This window comes from Microtus pennsylvanicus, chromosome 1, assembly GCF_037038515.1.
Source record: "Microtus pennsylvanicus isolate mMicPen1 chromosome 1, mMicPen1.hap1, whole genome shotgun sequence".
Classification (NCBI taxonomy): Eukaryota; Metazoa; Chordata; class Mammalia; order Rodentia; family Cricetidae; genus Microtus; species Microtus pennsylvanicus.
In genome coordinates, this window is record NC_134579.1 from 82,304,717 (window position 1) to 82,324,769 (window position 20,053).

Below are 20,053 nucleotides of genomic sequence, written 5' to 3' on the forward strand. Positions count from 1 at the left end.
CAGAGCTGGAGATGTGGCTCAGCTGGAAGAGAGCTTGCCTAGCACGCTTCAAGAACTGTGTTCATCCCCAGCACTGCATAAACTGCATAGTGGTGCTCAGCTGTAACCCCAACAGTAAGGCAGAAGAACCAGGAATTCAAAGACATCCTTGGTTATTTAACAAGGCCAGCCTGGGGCTACAGGATACCCTTCCTTGAAACAAAACAAAAGACGGTCATCTAGAAACCAAACAAGCCAACACCCTGGGTAAAGACCAAGCTCCCAGAGCCATGGGACAATAAATTCCTGTTAAGTCATGCAGAGTGACGTGCTTTTATTTATTTGTATTGTGCATGTGTGTGCGCTCGTGTGCACGCGTCTGGGTTCACACTGAAGCCATGAGAGAGCACTGAATCCTTGGAGCTGGAGCTACAGACAGTTGTGAGCCACCCAGTGCAGGTGTTGGGAACCAAATTCTAGTCCTCTGTAAGCAGCAAGCACTCTTAACCTCTGAGCTGTCCAGACCCTGGGGATACTTTTTAAGTTGACCCTAAGAAACAAATATATCTCTACTAAAAGCTCTGAGAAGACCTGCAATTCAAGTCTACAGGCATACCTTGGGGTTGGGCCAGTGGGGATATGTTTGCTGTGTGTTTTAAATGCTTGCTCCAATTCCTGGAATTGTGGCTGCAAGTTAAACTTGCAATAGCTTCTGGAAGGTTGCAGGGAAGTCAGGATTCAGGCTTACTCTACCTTCTATTTCTGGGGCTGGAGAGAGGCCTGTGGTCAAGAGCACTGCTACTCATGTAGAAGAACCAGGTTTGATTCTTAAGAGCCCACATGGCAACTACAACCATCTATAACTCTGGTCCCTGGGATCCAACACCCTACTCTGACCTCTGCAGGCATTGCATGCATATGCACAAACATACATGCAAGCAAAAACATTCATACACATAAAATAAATAGAAACGTTAGAAACTGTTCTATAAGTCTAAAGAACTCTAGTTACAATGGGGTCCCAGCCCTGCCACCCCCTGATCTGCAGCTTTCTGCTCTCTCCTCTGCAATCTGTCTGCTAAAATAGGACCCTGGGTATTGGATGGTTCCCAGCAAGATAGCCAGGGCCTTATAAACTTGCAGCCAATACAAAACCTACAGCCCAGGTTCTCAAATTTCACGACAGCTGACAATGTGGCTGGGGGCCAGGGAAATGTTCTGAGCAGGACAGTAAAGAATGGGAGGTTTGCAGCGCAGGACTGGCTCAGTACAGCCCCCTCTGGGAAGCAAATGAGGTGAGCCCTGAGGGAAAGACCAAGGGAGGAGTTTATTTCTCTGGAACCGGAGAGCACAGAGGCAGGGGCTGAGTCAAGGCAGGGCCATGTCCTCCAGCTTCTGATCCAGGGTCTTGAGGTCATCAAGGAAGCGGGTTGGAGTAAGGATGTGAGAAGAGCCTGGGCAGGAGGGCAAGGATGGGGAGGTACAAGTCCGGCCTGGGAGTCTGTTACTCCTGGCTAGTGTCCTGGCTGGTGAGAGCAATGCCCTGTCTTCTCAATGATTTAGGAGTCCTGAAGCTTAGGAACATGGGTGTTCCGGTCCCAGGTGCTTACTCCCCTGGGGACCCAAGCCCCAGCTCCTTAGAGACCCCAGCCTCCTGTCCCAAACCCAAAAACGTCAGAGTCTAATCCTAGGCCTTTAGGGACTCTTGAGTTCAGCCCCAGAGCCCAAGGGGCCTCAGAGTCCAGTCCTAGATTTCAAAAGACTCCAGAATCCAGCCCCGGGCTTTTAGGGACCCAGAATCGAGCCCCAGGGTCCAAGAAAGCTCAAATCCATCCCCAAGTCTTAAGAGTCTTAGGCCTTTGGGATACCAAATCTAACTGAAGACTCCAAGGGACCCCCAAGTACAGCCCTGGACACTAAGAGTCCCCAGAGTCAAGCTCCCAAGGACCCCAGTTCTGGCTACTCACCTATAAGAACTTCCCACTTGCCTTCAGTAGCCCTGGTCACTTCATAGGCAGCCCTCATTTCAGACATGGCCACACCACCCACAATGTACACGATGAGCCTGGGCCCAGCCCGAGCCTCGATGCCAGCCTTTTTATGCCAGTGGCCAAAGCGGGCACTGCTGGGGTGATGGGCAGAGGTCAGTCCAGGCTGGTATTCCCAGTCCCCACCCCAGGCCTCTCCAGGATCCTCACCTGACAGCTGCCTGGGAGCTAGGCACAGGGGTAGGGTCAGACACGAAGGGCCACAGCTTTCGGTCCAGCCGGTCCTCTACCACATCCTGGGAGGCCAGACAGGAAGGGTTAAAGAATCCCAGCCAGTGGAGCCCAGGAACTGAAATGGCCTGGGCCACAGCACCACTGTCTATACTTCCTTGTCTCTTGGGGACCCAGGAGTCCAGGAAGCCAAGGTTCAAGGATGCTAGGCCCCCAAGCAGGAGGTACCAGGACCTTCCAAAGACTGGGAACAGAGGCCCCAATATACTACTATTTGATGTTGACGCTTAGGGGTACCAGGGTGGCCAGAGGCCAGCATAAGAAAGGCTTTTCTAGTAAGGCATTCCATTGAGGTCCCAATTGCTGGGGTGCAGTTTTACATGCCCACAGAGCAGATAGGGTGCCAGGGGTATGCTAAATAGTGAAGGATTTTCCACTAAGCCCCAAGGCTTAGCACCGAGAGCCTGGGTGGGCAGAGTGGAAGGCTTAGTGGGTAATGGGATCAGTAGAGAGGAACAGGGGCCCCCAGCATGTGTACCTCCATCACGTCTTTGATGACCGGGGACCAGCGGGACAGCTGGTAGGTGGGCTCCATGCGCTCCCTTCTCTCCAGCCGGCTGGAGGTCCCCGAACCCTACAGATGGGGCCAGGTGGGGACGGAATGGGGTTGGGAAGGGAAGGAGCCCATCACAGATGGGAAGGGGCTACAGGTGCACAGAAAGAGGGAGGCATGGAGCAGAAAAAGACAGAGAAGCAGTAGCAAAAAGACAAAAAAACAGAGACAGAGAGACAGAGACACAAAAAAGCAGAGAGAAGAGAGAATTTGAGAGATATAAACAGGCAGAGGCAGAAACAGAGGTAGACAGAGACAAGATACAGAGAGAAAGATGGGAAGATAGAGAGAGATGGGAGATGGATACAGAAAGACACAAATACAAGAGACAGATAAAAAAGACAAAGAAAGAAAGAGACAGATAAAGAAAAGGCATGCAGACATGGAGATATAGAGATGGACACAGAAGGAGAGAGACAGAACAGGAATGCAAAGGGAGACAAAAAAAAAAAAAAAACAGAAATGGGAAGGGAGAAACAGAACAAAGGAAGATGGAAGTCAGGTGAAGGATACAGAAACAGCAAGAGGCAAGGGACGAGCCAGGCATGGCAGGTCACATCTACAATCCCAGGGACTTAGCAGGCTAATGCAAGGGGATGGCCATGAATCTGAGGCCAGTCTGAGTTATGGAGTGAGTTTAAGATCAGCCTTAGCAGCCAAGTGGTGGTAACTCACGCCTTTAATCCCAGCACTAAGGAGGCAGAGGCAGGTGGATGTCTATGAGTTCGAGGCCAGCCTGGACTACAACATGAGTTCTAGGACAACCTGTGTACACAGAGAAACCCTGTCTTGGGAGGGAAAAAAATCAAGGCCAACCTGAGCTACATAGTAAAAGCTGCCTCAAAATAAAAAGAATGCGTGAGAGACAGACAGACAAGAGACAGGGGGAAGGACAAGGGACAATGTCACAGGCCTGTGGCCCAGCAGAATCAAGCAAAGCTGGACATGTAGGTCAGGGAAAGACAGACCTCAGAGTAGAACACAGGAAACCATCATGTGTGTTGAGTGGGGGAAGAGGCTTACTGTGGCCCCCAAAAGCCCAGTTTGACCCTGACTCCCATCCCACTTCCCTGGAAGGCTCAGACCACACACCCCTACTGTACCAGCACCTAGGGGGTTCATTTCAGCTCTGCTGTCCGTCATGCTAGGGAACTGGGGAGGGCCTTGGTACTCTTGGTCCCCAAAAAGCCACACTATGCTATACACCCAGGCTGGACATGCATTATCCCTATCCTGCAAGGGCCAAGCTCCACGGCTCATCAGCTAGCTCCCCACATACCGCAGAGTTGGTGACGGTGCCCCCCAGCTGCTCCAGATTCCGGATGAGGTTGCTGTGGTCCTGCACGTTGGCATGCTGAATCAGCTTGGCCAGGTTTTCCTCAGTCACACCTGGGGAGAGCAACAGGGTAATAAATAGTAAGTGACTGGTGGCATCCTGTGTGAAGAGATCTGTAAAGAGATCTCGCAGCTAGGACATCTCCAGAATCCAGAAGCTTCTAGTGTTCATAGAAACAAAGAGTTGTAGATAGCTATCCCTGAAAAGGTAGAATGGGCGAATCTTCCAGAATTAGTTGAAGAAAGCTGGAGAAATGGTTGAGTGGGTTAGAGTGTTCGCAGCACCAGCATGAGATCCTGAGTTCAAATCCATAATGCCCACGTAAAAAGCCGGGTGTGGCCACAGAAGCAGGAAGATCACTGGGTACTTCTAGACCCCGGCCTAGGTCAGGTTCAGGGAGAGACCCTGTTGCCGAGACCTGAGACTTGAGGCCTGACCTGACGAGGGGCGGTGAGGGAATGAAGAAACCGAAACACTAAAGAAATCGGGCACAGGTACAGGTCAGATGGACTGTGCACACCCATATGGAGTGGCACAGCTGCAAGTTTTTGTCCACATTGGTCAATGGTTTGAAAATGTTATACTTGGATCAGAGGAAGGCTTTGTCATTCCAAACCTGACCCAAGGAAGGTTTTGCCACCCCGTGGATCTGAAGCATTGGGTCCTTGACATGGCTGTGCCCATATCAACATTACACATCCACTCACAGCTTCCTCACACCCTGTCTCAAGGGAATAAGGCAGAGAATGATACTGGTATTCAGCAGGACTCCCAGTGTCATACTCTGGTCTTCCCACATGCGTGCAAAAAGACATGAATTCAACACCCAGTAGTCATATGCACCTATAACCCAGTGCTTCAGGGATGGGGACCAGGTGGTCACAGACCTACTTGACTCTAGCCCAACACAATATTCAGGGAGAGACCCTGTCACAGAGGAGTACGAGGGGCTGATAGAGCAAGGTCCGAAGTCCTGCTCTGGTCTCCCCCACGAGCACACAGCACATACAATGGACACGCACGCCCCTACACAGAATGAGTACAGGGACACCAGCTCCACGGAGGCCACAGATGGGGAGTCTTGTCTTGGCTGACTTTCCTTCTTTTTGTATTTGTACACGTATGTGTGTGCATGTGGGTGTTTATCCGTGCGTGTGCATGTGGATTTATGTAAACATGGAAGCTGAACACTGAAGACCATGGCTCTTCACCTTGTTTTACTCTCTCATTAGCTTGGAGCCTGCTCATTTAACTAGACTAGCTAACCAGCAAGCTCCAGGGGTCCACCTGTCTCCACCTCCCTAGACCCTGGATTACAAGTGGGCATCGCATGGACTAGAGACATGGCTCAGCAGTTAAAAACACTGGCTGTTCTTTCAAAAGGGTTCAGTTCCCAGTAGCCACATAGTGACTCAACCTGGATCACAACTCCAGTTCCAGGGGATCTGATGCCATCTTCTGGTCTCCGCATGTACTAGGTACACACATGGTACACAAACATACATGTAGGCGAAGCACTCACTCATATAAATAAACAAATCTTTTAAAAAATGATTAATTGGAACAGGTTGGCTAGGGACATGACTGTGGGGGATTTTCCTAATGTCACAGCTGAAGTGGGAAGCCCTGCCCACTATTAGTGGCACTATTCCCTGCGGAGGGGATCCTGAACTATGCAGGGGTAGAGAAATAGGGCCGAGCACAAGCACGCATGCATCCATTACTCTCAGTTCAACTGTGGATATGAACAACTGCTTTGAGCTCCCACCACCCAGACCTCCCCTCGATGGTGATGTCTCTCTTAAGCTGGTCAGGGTATATTATCACAGCAACAGGACCAGAAACTAAGTCAGCGTGCTAAGGAATGAGGACCTTGGGGTTGCAATGTTTCTAAGACTTGCGACTGTCCTTGGCCGTCCCCTTACCCACCGTTCCGAAGAAGGATGTAGAGCAACAGCACCCGGATCTTGTCGTAGGGTGGCACCGAGGCGTCCAGCAGCACCGGGACAATCAGCTTCATGGCATCCTTGATCTTCTCACCCTCAGCATCAGAGCCCATGGCCAGGTCCTGCATGGCATGAGAGTCAACTGTCTAGCCAGCTTCTAGGGGAGGCGGTGGGAGGGCGGCAGAGCAGGGGCAAATCAGGGAGTTTGATAAGATGTTCCCACCCCGTCTCCTCCTAGAAACGGGTCTCCTAAAGCTCATCTAACTGAGCATAGGCCATGCCCTCCCCATCATCTCCAACTCTCACCCATGTCTTTTCTCTAAGCACAACTCTACTCACCTGTCCAAGACCTTCGCCAAGGCCCACACCTCACCAAGTTGCCTCCTTCCCAACCCCCGCCCCTCCGCAAGCTGACTGTAAACCCTCTATCTGAGGCCCTGCCCTTCCCTAAGTTCTCCCTCCCAGGGGCCCCAGGCCTTGTGTGAGCACCCCCTTGCTACCCCAGATTTGCCCCATGGAGGGCCCTGGCCACCCCTTTCAGGCTTCACTCCTCCCCAAGCTCTACCTTGTGGGGAGCCCCACTCCTCCCTTGGTTCTGCCTGCTGGAGGGCACTCCTCTGAGGCCCCACCTGTTCCACACTGCACAGCTTCTCCACGGAGCCTTTGAAACGCTTCATGCAGTCGTCTGCTAAGTGCAGGTGTGTAGAATACTGCAGGGTAGAGACTGGGTTAAGAGACACAATCGAGTCAGACATCCAGACTGAGCCCCGGGGCTCAACCGTCCAACCTTACCTTGTTCAGTTCCTTCTGATACTGAGGCATCTTTTTCAGGATGTGAGACAGGTCTTTGATATTGGCCTGAAGTAGGGGTAGGAGAAGGTAGAGAGGGTAGGGGTGATGCCAAACCCCTGCCCTACATCTGGGGAGGTTCCGCTCTGGTCTGAGGACACAGGCTGAGGCTCTGTCCCACCATGGACCGCTACCTTGTCTGTGGTCAGACGCTTGCTCTCGCAGAATGTCTTCAGGAGCTCCGTGACCTTCCTAGCCATGAGCAAGGGCAGGGGAAGAGAAAGAGTGCTGAGATAGTGGAGGAGGGCCTCTTTCTGATGGAGGACACCTAGATGCCTGTACCAGTTCCAGCCGTGGGTGTGCACTAGGGTGAAGTGCAGTTAGAAGCAGGGCAGGGATCCCCCTGAAGAATGTAACTCATAGGCGGATAATCATGACAAAGGAGGGCTGGACGCCTGGAGCCCTCCCTCTAGTACCCGTGCTATACTCTCACTTGGAAACATCCGCTATGTGCATGTGTCGAAGCTCCACCCACAGGTCATCATCTTCGTCCAGGAGCACCGCCTTCTCCCGGGACTCACTCAGTCCTGTGGTCTCATACCTGGAGGGACAGGACATGCTGGAGGACGGGAGGGCCTAAGCTGACAGAGGAAGAGGTGGAAGGCATCTTCCTGGATTTGTCTACCTGTATGTGTCCTGTTCAATGTCCAGAAGATCATAGGCCATGGCCTGGAATGTGAGTTCATGTAAGAGCGGAGACACGGGGTCTGCTGCCCGGTCCATTATGAGTAGTTGTGAGCGGGTTTTCTCTGGACCCTGAGCAAGGAGAAAGGATGAAGGCACTGGCTGTGACCCTACAAAGCCTCCCTGGCACCCCCCTCAGCATCCCTCTTACCTCGCCCAGACTGGGAGTGTCTGCCTTGAAGGCATTCAGCTTGGCCAGGACAGCATGGGCCAGCTGGGCTGTGTCTTCTGGACCCCTGGAGGTCAGACATAGATGGGGCATCAGGATATGGGGGCTGGGACGACTGGGCACAGATAGGAGACATCAAGGGTAGGAATGAGGACGGAAGGTAGGGGACTGGGTGAGGATCAAGTTAAAGACTGGACACAGGAGCCAGGGAGATTGGTAAAAATGACTGTCATTCTAGCATGAGGGTCAATTTCAATCCCCCAGGACCCACGTTTTAAAATTGTGCTTCAATTTGCAGCTCTGGGGAGGTGGAGACAGGGGGTCCTTGGGTCTCTCCTGCTAGTCCAGGCAAATGCAGAAGCCCTGGGCCCAGGGAGGAACCTTGTCTCAAAAACATGGTTAAGTGGTTAAAGGCTCAAACTGCTCTTCCAGAGAACCTGAGCTCTGCTCCCAGCACCCACACCCAGAGACTTACAGCCACCTATAACTATAGCCCAAGAGGTAGGGCACCCTCATCTGGACTATGTAACAACACCTCACATACATAAACATACACATAATTTTTTTTGTTTGTTGTTTGTTGTGAGACAGGGTTTCTCTGTATAACAGCCCTAGCTGTCCTGGAACTAGCTCTGTTAGACCAGGCTATCCTTGAACTGCCTCTGCCTCCTGAGTGCTGGGATTAAAGGCGTGTGCTACCACCACCCAGTTTTTTAAAAAAATCTTTTAAAAAAAAATAAAGGTGGATGGTGACTGAGGAAGACACCTGAGGTTGATTCTGACCTCCATACATACACACATGTGCACACACATGAAAACATGCACACACACAGAGAAAAATGGACATAGAAGGAGAGTGAAGGTAAAAAGGTAGCAATGGGGTTGGGGAGGGGATGGGTCCCCACTTGCGGTAGCGAATGGATGGGTATTCCTGAAGGGTGGCACACAGTGTGGCTATCTGCTGGGCCAATGCATCAAGCTGCCGTGCCCGCTCCCCTGCCCGGAATGGGCAGTAAAGGTTGTAGGTGCTGTGTGGGGCATCCAGAGAGAACACCTGGGGAGGACAGAAGTGTCATGGATACCCCCCAACCCAACTTCCAGCTGCCATCCCTGTACCTGCCAGGGGCCTTCGCTATCTTATGGAACCTGTTTCATCAGCTTTGAAGCAGGCTAGGGTAGCAGCTATGTTGAAAGGGAACAAAGACAGCTCTTTGTTCCCTCCCGCTTTGGGGAATGAGACAATTCTGCCCTGTACTCCAGGTTGCCTGTTTGGAATGACCAGAGGGTTAACACTCCAGGCAAGGGCCTGCTAATTGTTCACTCCTTGTTGGTGCTGTCTGTTCTGGAGGGAGCTGGGCCATTTGGTCGAGGACAGTCCATTCCTTCCCCACCACAAGCTGGGGCTGTACCTGGGCCTCATAGGGGAGGAAGGCCAGGTGGATCTCTTTCAGTGTCTTCACCACCTTTGCCAGGCGAGAGCGGCCCAGTTCACTGAACAAGGGCTCAGGGCATGCTGGGATTGAGAGAGGGACCATCAGACCAATGTTCCGTCACCATAACCCCCACCTCATCACAGTACCCAACACCCCTGGTTCTCCTCACTCACTGTCAGTGAAGAAGACATGGGCTGCTTTATAAGTGAAGGTCGGTGTCCCCCGGAAGTCAGCAATCAGGGCCTGAACCGACTGAGGAATGCAGATTTCTGTTGGAATCAGACCCTGCACCCCAGACCTATCTTCTGCAGGGAGTCCTCAACTGATGCTCATCCCCCGCTATGTACAATTGTGGAGAGGGGGGCTCACATACACACATACATTGACACATGCATGCATTCTGATATGTACACTCATGCACACATATACATTCTGACATGTGAATACACAAACGCCTACAATCTGATATGTATATACATATAAACACATAAAGTCTGGCATGTGCACACACATATATGCAAAAATACATTATGATGTGTACACACTGACATGTGCATACATGCACATATGCATTCTGACATGTACATATCCATATGCAGCATATATATATATGCACTGGGCACAGGTATACACACATATAAACACAAACATTGGCATATGAATTGAATACACATGCATTGTGGCATGTGTGTATGCATGCATCATATATGCACACACATGCATAATGGCATGGGTATCACACTCAGATACATGCATTGACATGTGCACCTTGCAAGCACACACAAACCCATGCACATGGAGGCTATCTCCTATAGGCACCTTCTCCGTGGGGCTCAGTAAATAAATGGCCTCCAAGCTGGGAATGGGTTCTCGCCGTTTGTTGATGTCTTCCACAACTAAAAGCAACAGAGGAAAAGACACACACAGGTGGTATGGGGAAAGAGACGGGGAGTCTCAGGTTTGGGGAACTGAACCCATGGTGGGGCGCTTTAAAGGGTTATACTACTCCCTTGGATCCCTAAACAGAAATAAAGACCTAAGGTTCCCCCACTTAAAGAGCTAAGAGTCGGGGCTCTTTCTGCATATCTGGAATAACATAGCCATACTCTTGGAGTCTATATACACTTGAGAACCCAGAGTTGCTGGGCAGTGCTGGTTCACACCTTTAATCTCAGCAATCAGGAGGCAGAGGCAGGTGGATCTCTGTGAGTTCTGGGACAGCCAGGGCTACATAAGGAAACCATGTCTCAAAACAAAATAGAAATAAATAAATAAATAAATAAATAAATAAATAAATAAGAGAGAGAGCCCAGAGTCCATCCACACTTCTTACAAGAACATCTATAGGAGGTGCACAATCATTGTTTATTTGCGGCAGGGTCTCATGTAGCCCAGGGTGGTCTTGAATTCACTAGCTAACTTAACTTCTGATCCTCCTGCTTCCACCTCCTGAGTGCTGGGATTACAGACATTTGATACTATGCCCATTTTATATGGTGCTGGAGACCGAACTCAGGGTTTTGTTCATTCTAGGCAAGCACTCTGCCAGGGGATTGAGCTGGTTACAGTCAATGAGGCTGACCCTTAAGGGTTGCAATCAGGAAGTCCAATGTGGACTTCCGTGCTTGGAGGAGGCACTTGGCCATATGCTCTGGGTTATGTAGGGAGAACTATGAGCTGAACCAATCTGAAAGGATCCCATACTCAAGGGCTACACCCAGAGGTCCCACATTCAAGGGCTCAGGTTCTATCTGGGGAACACGGGGGCAGGCATCCACTCACTGGTGATGCCCTCCGCCAGGATGTCTGACATTTTACAACAGGATGACAAGATCCTCATGCTTGGATGGTCCATGATGAGCACCTGTCCAGGTGGATGGACACACAGACATAGAAAGACACAGAAGGGTAAGGCAGGCAAAAAAAAAAAAAGCCTGTAGCTGGTCCTACGAGGATCAGAGGCAATGGAGCACCCATCTACCCAACCCAACCCCTGGGAATCAACATCTTCTTCGAGGAATTCTTGAGGGGACTGTCACATTCTGGGGTCCCCCTGGGTATCCAGACGTTCTGCCTTGGCCCCTACCTTCCACTCGCCATCCTTCTTAACGCTCCGGATGACTCCGCTTAGAATCTCTACAGGGAAGGAGGAAGGGGAGAAGAGGGTTTGCGACACTCATCTTCTGGGCTGGACCCCAACCCAGATCCTGAGCAGCAGCTCCTAGCATCACCCCCAATTTACAGATAGGCACATTGAGGTTCTGTGAGGTCGGGTAACTTACCCAAGCACCCTCACGTCTAGACGGTATAATGCTCAGAACACAGGTCCATCTTAGAGAACTGAGCGAATGGAAGTGAGGGTCTCCTGGTTCCCTTAGACTAGAACGCTTGGGTTCCCAGCTCTGCGGGTTCTTATCGACCTCCAAGCCTCTTTTCCCCATCTCCCACTAACGCTTCTGTAGGGGAGGTTCCTCTCTAGCTCTGAGGTACTACTGGGCCTTTCCACGAAACCTGTTCTGCCCAGAGGCAGGAGTAGGGGAAAGGGGAAAGAAAGGTAGCCTTGCCCAGAGCCTGGCCAGTGCGCCAGAGTGTCAGTCCACTCTTATCAGGACGGAAGAAGCAGCTGAGGCCGGAACTACTGGAGGTGGGGGAGGGGATCCTCAAACCCTCTTTCTCCCCACCAAGAACCTGAGCCTGAAAGGCGGAGAAGCCTATCCTCAAATTGCAAGGAACTCCTAGGCACGATGCAAAAGGGGGAGCGTCCCCTTCCCCACCCCCATGGGGAATGTGCACACCACCTGTGAACTCATACACTACTTGGGGTCGCTGACCAAGGCACTGTAGGACCTCCGGAGTCCAGTCCCTGAACTTTCCGGGTTAAGACACTCGACAGCCTATAGCTGGGGCAGACCCAGAGGTCTAGACTCGAGCCTGTGTCTCTCTTTCCTTGATCCTTTGAGTCCTTCGCGTCCCAACTTTGCTCCTCCGGCTGCATTTGAGGGGTGGGCAGCCCAGCTAGGCCCAAGTCCCCCGCCCGTCCCCTCAAGAGTCAGGTGCTCTCCCCACCGTCAGGGTCCTGGGATCCCAGAATCCGTGCACCGCCCCTCTCCCGAGGCCTCCAGCCCCCCCGGGGGACAGCCGAGGGAACACCAGAGCCCCGCCCTGGGGTGACACTCACTTTCCCCCACCACCGCCTTCAGCCCCAAGGGCGCCATCTTCCCCCAAGGAGTACGGCCGCTTCCGGGTCGGTCCCAAGGTGGGGGCGTGGCCCCGCCCGTCATCCATGTGGGCCCCACCCCGCGGGTTCGGGTCACGCCCCCTGCGCACCTGGTCCCGCCCCGTGGTCATCTGGTCTCTCCCTGCCTCCAGGAAGTTGGGTCCCCGCAGCAGCAGTTTGAGGGCGGGTGCACTGACAGGTGCTCAGACGGACACTCCCCAGTTTGTGAGCTCCCTCGAGGAGTCCTTCATGGGACTCTTTAAGTGCTCTCTTGTTCACACACATTGAGATCCGTTTGCTCAGCGTGATGGCAGAGCAGTACAATACCCATCTCACCTGGGTACCACTACCACCCTGTCCAGAAGCTCCTCCGTCTGTGATATAGTGTGCCCACTGAAAGGACAACGCGGCCTTCTAGATCTGGAACCGTTAGAACAACTGCGGCTGTAATCCAAAGACTAGTAGCAAAGATCGGACAACAGTCGGTAGACTCCGGAGGCCTGGAGACCCCACCGCGTACTAGATACTTTTTCTCCAGTTTTCTCACAGCCTTAACATTCTGTGGGAGACCTGTGTTGAAACGGGAACATAAACGTAGGGTCTGTGACCTTATATCTGTGCCTGCTCATGAAGAAATGCCTCCCAGTCTTTTTTATTAGCATATATTAATTGCACATGATAGTGAGTTTCACTATGATATTTTCATACATGCATATAATCTATGTTGGTCATAGTTACCTTCATTCCTTCTTATGCCCCATTCTGGACGATCCCTTCCTCTTCCTAACTAGTCCCTGAAGGAGACACATCCCCGCCCCCGCTGCACAGTAGGGGCTCCCTCCCAGGCCCTGGATTAGGCACAAGCCACGTCCAAACACCTGCTTTCACAGAGAGAGCCTTCATTAAGCAGGGAAGAAAAAGTTAGAGTGGCTGCTTTCAGACTCAGGCAGAACAAACGGCAGCAAATGACCTTGTGGGTGTAACTTTTCAGAGGAGAAAAGAGGGAGGTCTGTTAGGATCTGCTAGAATGCAGTGGCATATTTTGATTGGACGTGTTAATTAGGTGAACCAAGGGGGGCTTTTGATTGCTGGACTTTGGTACTCATCCTCAGCAAAGAGTCTGGCACAGGAAAGTGTCCAAATAAGGAAATAGACCTTGGTGGCTAGCTTTAGGGACACAATCTAATGATTTTTAGCAAGGCAGGGGGAAAGAGGGAGAAGGGAAAGGCCAGACAGAGTCACATGCTCGAGTGGGCTAGCGTCCCTTCAGTCACCTCTACCTGCATGTGTTTGTGTGTCCTGATGGGTTTTAACTGGGGTTGCTTACAGCAGCATCAGCAACTTACCAGTGGCTACATCGCTGAAAAAAAAGTCTCACTCCCCTTCAGTTCCAATAGGTCAGAAAAGAATGAGGCTTTCTGAGCCTGTAACAATCATATCCACCCGAAATTCCTCCTTCTACTCCCCCAGATACCTTTCAATACGTAACCCTCCCCACTTGACGTCTTCTCTTGCTTGTTTGTTTTGTAACCCACTGTGTCTAGTTAGTGCTGCTTACTGGAATTTTGACTGATAGTGTTGGCGTGATCGTGTGCAGGGAACACCATAAGTGCAGGGAGTGCACGAAGGTAACAGCCATGTCATGTCTGTGTTCTGCCCAGACTTCTTGCCCCCCCCAAAGAGACCACCAGGGAACCGGAACTTGGATGCAAAAGCAAAGTTTATTCCAATCAAGCCTACACACGAACTCTTCCTTTCACATCTATCTTGCTCTGTCAGTTAAACCTTGTAATTCAAGAGTCACCCAGATAAAAGACTAAAGGGATCACAGGGAACAGCTGAAACCAGAGTCCCAAAGAAAGAACAGTTGCAAGGATGGATCTTAACAGTTTTAGAAACCTTGCTTTTGCATCCAAGTCCCGGTTCCCTGGTCATCTCTTTGGGGGAAAGAAGTCTGGAAGCATCATTTCTCAGCACCCCCTCCTCCTTTCATGTTTGTCACCCCCTCTTCCACAATGCTTCCTGAGCTTTGAGGAGGTTCCTAGTTCTTAAAAAAGGGGGGGGAGAGGGTTGGGGGTCACGGTGACAGAGGATCAAACCCCGGCTCTCATATGTACTCAGCAAGCACTTTACCACTGAGCAACAGCTCCAGGTGTTTGTCACAGTGTTATCTCAAGAACCACACACACAGGGTGACAATTGTATCTCTGTGCTGATATGTCCATGTGCAGATTCAACGCTACACACATACACACACACACACACACACACACACACACACGGGGGTGGGGATCAAATTAATCTCAGAATGTCAGAGCGGAGCCTGCTTCAGTCGTTTCTCTAGAGAGGAGCTGACACCCTGTGATGGAGGGTGCGTCACCCATGCCTATGAGGTTGCAAATCTAACAAGTGATAGCTGGGGATGCGGACTTGCTAGTCTGAAAATAAATCTTCCAGGTGGGGCTGCAAATGGAGCTCGGTTGGTCGAACACTTGCCTATCATGCACAAAGTTCAGGGTTCCGACCCCAGCACCACCTAAACCAAGCATGGTGGCCCACACATGGTATCCCAGCAACGTCTAGAGGCAGGAGGATCAGGAATTCAAGTCCATACTTGGCTACATAGCTGGTTAGTGAACAGGCTGGGCAACATGACATCCTGTATCAAAATAAATAAATAATCCTATAGGGAACGAAGGAGGGTAAGGGTGTGAGCTGTAAGTGTGAGGATGACTGACAGGAACGGGAAGTGACAGGAGCCGGAAGTGGCTGGCAGGAGTGGATAGTGGGTAGCAGGAGTGGGAGATGACCAATAGAGGCCAGAAGTGCTTACAGAAGCAGCAAGGGGCAGTGGCCAGACTTCTTAGGTCAAACTTGAGTGGAAATAAGGACATGATCACTCCAAGGTATGGCTGAGAAGGATTTCATTGTAGATCTGAGCGAGAGTACAGCCAGAAGCCTCTAGAAGAGCCCAGGGCAGAAAGAGAAAGCGGTAGAGTAGACCTGACCAGTAGACTGAACCAGGCCATGAGATGAGAGACAGGAAGAGCAAAAGAGGAAGAGAGAGAGAGACAGAAGCAATCAGACCAAGAGAGAGAGCTTAGGACTCCAAAGCTGGGGGAGGGAAGTGAAGCCCCTGGGCTGGAGAGGTTTAGGGTAGGGGGTGAAGTGAAAAGAGCAGAGAGGATTCAAGGATACTGAGTAAGTTTGGCAGCCAGAGTGTGCTTTGGTGTGCTAACAGGCACCTCTCAGTTAACCGGTTTGGGACCAAACATTGAGTTTCTTTGAGACCAAACAAAACTAAGCCATCCCTCTTTAGTGGATGTCTCAGGTCACAAGCCAAGATTTACAGTGAGAAAAATCTCTCTCTCTCCCCTTAAAGGACTCAGCAATATCTCCAGTCCTCTTTTTCATTTAAAACAGGGTCTTATTTAATCGCCAGGCTGACCTTGAATTTGAAATCCTGCTGTAGCCTTCTGAGTGACTGGGATTACAAACCTGCATGCCCAGGATCAACCCACAAGACCTGACATGTACAGATGAACAAGGACGGCCAGCCACCTTTGTGGGACTTGGGGCCATTCCTTCTTTCTTTTTCTTCCTCCTGTCTCCTTTTTAACAGCTTTGCCGAAGTCATTCACTGCACCAGTGAGATGGTTTGTCAAGGAAAGGCGCTTTCTACCAAGGCTGACAACCTCAGTTTAGCCCAGGGCCCCACATGCTGGAAGGAGAGATCTGAAAGTTGTCCTCTGACCTCCGCATATGTGCCATGTATACAAATGAACGGCTTTTGGCATATTAAAGGGTATACATCTACTGCCACAATCCATTTGTTTGTTATTGTGTTAAACCTGAGAATTAGGAGGAGAAAAAACAAGTCCACAGTTGCCTGTGGTAGGTTTCAACCCTGTGACAAATGACTGAGGTGCCTATTTCTCAAATCAAAGTGGACCTGGCCATCAGGTTCTCCCTGCATCCTTCAGCCCCTACCTGTTACTGAGCCCTCCTGGATGGCGTACCCCACCCCCTACCCTGAACTCTCCAGCTGGACTGCCCTTGCCTATATAATCAACCATTTCAGTTACCTGCCCTCTTTGGACCTTTGGGCCTCCTGACTACTGCAACTGGTTCTCCTCTCTCCTCTCCCCTTCCTCTCCACCATCTCCTCAAATGGCAGAGCTCAGTCTGGTGATGGCCACTCTGGACTCTCCCAGATGTCCCTGTCCCTGCCCCTGGCTATGCTGTCCCCTATATCTCCAATAAACCTCCATCATACATAGGAGCAGTCATGTTTCCCTTCTTTTCCTTTTTATTTCTTTTTTTATTCAGTCTGATTAAAGCAAGCTATATTTTGGGGTACACCGGGGACTGGCCCATCTGGCTGCTTCTCCCTAAATTGGGATTTGAGAAAGCAAATCCCTTTTACAGGAGAGATAAGGTATCCACAAGGGCAAGAGAGTTAGCTGTTCCACATTGTTAGAAAGATACTATGAGAGGGAAGGAATTTGGCAAGGATGTACATCATGTGAATGGGGTCACAAGTTGAGTGTAGGTGTAGAAAACATGTTTTGCAGAAACAGGAACTTATTCTTAATTATAAATGGGAACTAACTTTCAAGGACTTAAACACAGGACAAACAAGCACTTATCCTTTAACTACGAACAGAAACCTTAACCTGCACAGGACAAACTCATTCTTAATTGTCTTAACTGCAAACAGAACCCTTCACCTGCAGGCTATATGTTCCCTGTTTTGGTTTCACATTAACTTTCAAGGTATATTCCTGTTCCGGTCTTGCAGTTGAGACTGGGTGTCCTCCTGTAACTCCAGCTGACCTGAAGCTTCCTATGTAGTCCAAATTGGCCTTGAAATTGAGATCTTCCTGACTCGGCTTCCTAAGTGCTGGTTTTACAAATGTGTGTCTCAAAGGAAGTGGACAGTGTTTGTGAGAATGACCAGGGGTTGTCCTCTGGCCTACACCTGCAGACATATGAATATGTACACATGGTTTTTTAAAATGACCTTAGTCAGACCCCCTTCAGTCAGAGGATTAGGTAGAGGGAAAAAAATCTCTCTAGTGGCTGACTCCTTTAATTTTCTGATCTTACAGCATTTCCCCTGATATCAGACTCCAGGTTTTTATTATTAAGACCAATTAGAATTTGTGCTACAGATCTGCCTGCCTCTGCCTCCTGAGTGCTGGGATTAAAGGTGTGTGCCACCACTGCCTGACCTCTATGGCTAACTAGTGTGGGTAGCTCCACACTCTGATCTTCAGGCAAGCTTTAGTTGTTAAAGCACAAACAAAATATCACCACACTGGTCTCTGAGTTTGGGGATAGCCTGGTCTACAGAGTGAGTTCCAGGGCAGCCAGGACTAATTCTAAAAACCTGTGTGAGCTCCTTAAAATCCCCAGGAAGGGCCAGGCAATGGTGGCGCACGCCTTTAATCCCAGCACTTGGGAGGCAGAGGCAGGTGGATCTCTGTGAGTTCGAAGCCAGCCTGGTCTACAAGAGCTAGTTCCAGGACAGGAACCAAAAAGCTACGGAGAAACCCTGTCTCGAAAATCCAAAAAAAAAAAAATCCCCATGAAGGTGGAAGAAGAGAACTGATACTAGGAAGTTGTCCTCTGGCGTACGCATTCACCCCCACACAGCAATAAATAAATAAAACTTTAGATGGAGCCGGGCAGTGGTGGCGCACGCCTTTAATCCCAGCACTTGGGAGGCAGAGGCAGGCGGATCTCTGTGAGTTCGAGACCAACCTGGTCTACAGAGCTAGTTCCAGGACAGGCTCCAAAGCCACAGAGAAACCCTGTCTCGAAAAACCAAAAAAAAAAAAAAAAACTTTAGATGGCCTTATAGCCACTGGACATGGTGGCACATTCAGGAAGCAGAGACTGGACTGTCAGTGGAGGCTCAAGGTCAGCCTGATCAACAAGTTCTAGGCCAGCTATCTATCCATCTATCTATCTATCTATCTATCATCTATCTATCTATCATCTATCTATCATCTGTCTATCATCTATCTATCATCTGTCTATCATCTATCTATCATCTATCTATCTATCTATCATCTATCTATCTACCTATCCTATTCTATCTCAAACAAACAAAAACCCAAGCTGGTAGTTTATAAAAATGTGTACAAACAGAAAGAGTGTTGTGTGTCTACACAGGCAGGAACCCAAGTATAGAAGCTGCCAGCTAAGGAATCCCAAGACTGAAGGTATAGAGAGGCAAGGCAGAATGCCCAGACTCCTGGGTTTCAAAAGGAATATGGCCTCCCTGACACCTTTATTGATACGCTAAATTCCTGCAGCTTTAAACCACCTTATGAGAGACACTGACCCAGCAGCCCTTAGGAAATGCATACATCCTACAGAGAATAGGACACCATACTGTGTTCTGAGTATTGGGGCCCTGATGGCCACATGAGAGCTGGGGCAGGTGGTAAGAGTGCTGGTTCAGTAACTTCAGGAGGGTGTGAGGACTAGTCTTGGTCGTTGACACACGTGGGAAAAGAAAACTTTGGTTGAGAATTGCCTTCCATCAGATTGGCTGTGGGCATGTCTATGGGGCCATTTTCTTGATTACTGATAGATGTGGAGTGTTCTCACTCTGGGAGGTGCTATCCTTGAGCAGGTGGACCTGGACTGTAAAAGAAGCTCTGGTGGCATCAGAAGGAAGACAGTTGTGAATTCACAGTAGCCTGGTCTACACGACGAGTTCCAGGAGAGCCAGGACCATGTTTTAACATTTCAAAAAGGAGGGGGTTGGAGGGAGAGAGAGGGAAGGAGGGAGGAAGGGAGGGAGAGAATGAAAGATAGCTGAGGGCTGGAGAGATGGCTCAGTGGTTAAGAGTACTTGTTCCTCTTCTACAGAACCAGGTTCAATTGCCAGCACCCACAGGGTGTCTCATAACCATTCATAGTTCAAGTTCCAAGGGATCCAGTGTCCTCTTCTGACCTCCATGGGCACATCATATATGTGGTGCAACAACATACATTCAGGCAAAACACCCATACACATAAAATAAATATAAAAATAAATTTAAAGCCAGGATGCTCAATGCCCAGCCAGCCCAGCCAGCCCAGCCAAACCCAGCAGCTTGAGGTTTAATTTTTCAGACTGTGTCTCAAAGGAAGGCAAAGAGCAGTAGAGGGAGATAGATACCTGATGCTGACCTCTGTCTTCACACGAGCATGCATGTACCACATGTGCACATATACACTATACACAACCCCCACCTCACACACCCCCAAAGAAAAAATGTAAACTTTTAACTTTATTTATTTAAACTTTTAAAAATGTTTATGTGTATGGATGTTTTGCCTGTATGTATCCCTGTACACTGGAGTGTGCCTGGTACCCAGAAGGCCAGAAGAGAACATTAGATTCCCCTAGAACTGGAGTTACAGATGGTTGTTAGCTGCCATGTGGGTGCTGGGAATTGAACCTAGTACTCTGGCAAAGCAGCCAGTGCTCCTACCCAGGAACCGTCTCTCCAGCCCTGGAAAAGAAGCTTATCTGGTTTCCTGAAAGGCATCTTAAAGACAGGACCAGGCTCTCAGAGCCCCTGTTTGCTGGGGTGGACAGGAACTTCC

At 50.2% G+C, this 20,053-nt stretch overlaps 1 protein-coding gene across 3 annotated transcripts; it reads right to left on the reverse strand.

The window, feature by feature from the left end:
* Positions 1 to 293: 293 nt before the first annotated feature.
* On the reverse strand, positions 294 to 12,494 carry Stxbp2 (syntaxin binding protein 2). Of its 3 annotated transcripts, none has more exons than XM_075971099.1 (19): positions 12,407 to 12,494; positions 11,315 to 11,364; positions 11,011 to 11,092; positions 10,048 to 10,124; positions 9,402 to 9,480; positions 9,205 to 9,308; positions 8,701 to 8,849; positions 7,778 to 7,862; positions 7,568 to 7,698; positions 7,376 to 7,483; positions 7,077 to 7,134; positions 6,886 to 6,951; positions 6,723 to 6,803; positions 6,077 to 6,215; positions 4,091 to 4,200; positions 2,737 to 2,832; positions 2,178 to 2,263; positions 1,947 to 2,101; positions 294 to 1,433 (listed from the first exon to the last, which is right to left on the reverse strand). In XM_075971099.1, exons 1-19 carry the CDS (start codon positions 12,441 to 12,443, stop codon positions 1,348 to 1,350), a joined length of 1,779 nt encoding a protein of 592 aa, XP_075827214.1. In that variant the 5' UTR covers positions 12,444 to 12,494; the 3' UTR covers positions 294 to 1,347. The 3 variants fall into 3 exon arrangements, with proteins under 3 accessions (XP_075827214.1, XP_075827207.1, XP_075827217.1); XM_075971092.1 differs by having other exon boundaries at positions 1,947 to 2,104; XM_075971102.1 differs by lacking the exon at positions 12,407 to 12,494 and adding an exon at positions 11,511 to 11,568 and having other exon boundaries at positions 1,947 to 2,104.
* Positions 12,495 to 20,053: the final 7,559 nt, after the last annotated feature.

Coding starts and splice junctions, on each gene's coding strand:
- Stxbp2 (XM_075971092.1), bottom strand. CDS start 12,443: ATGGCGCCCTTGGGGCTGAAGGCGGTGGTGGGGGAAA. Junction 6,952..7,076: donor AGCGTCTGACCACAGACAAG/GTAGCGGTCCAT, acceptor CCCCTACTTCAG/GCCAATATCAAAGACCTGTC. Junction 1,434..1,946: donor CAAGTGGGAAGTTCTTATAG/GTGAGTAGCCAG, acceptor CCTCCTGCCCAG/GCTCTTCTCACATCCTTACT.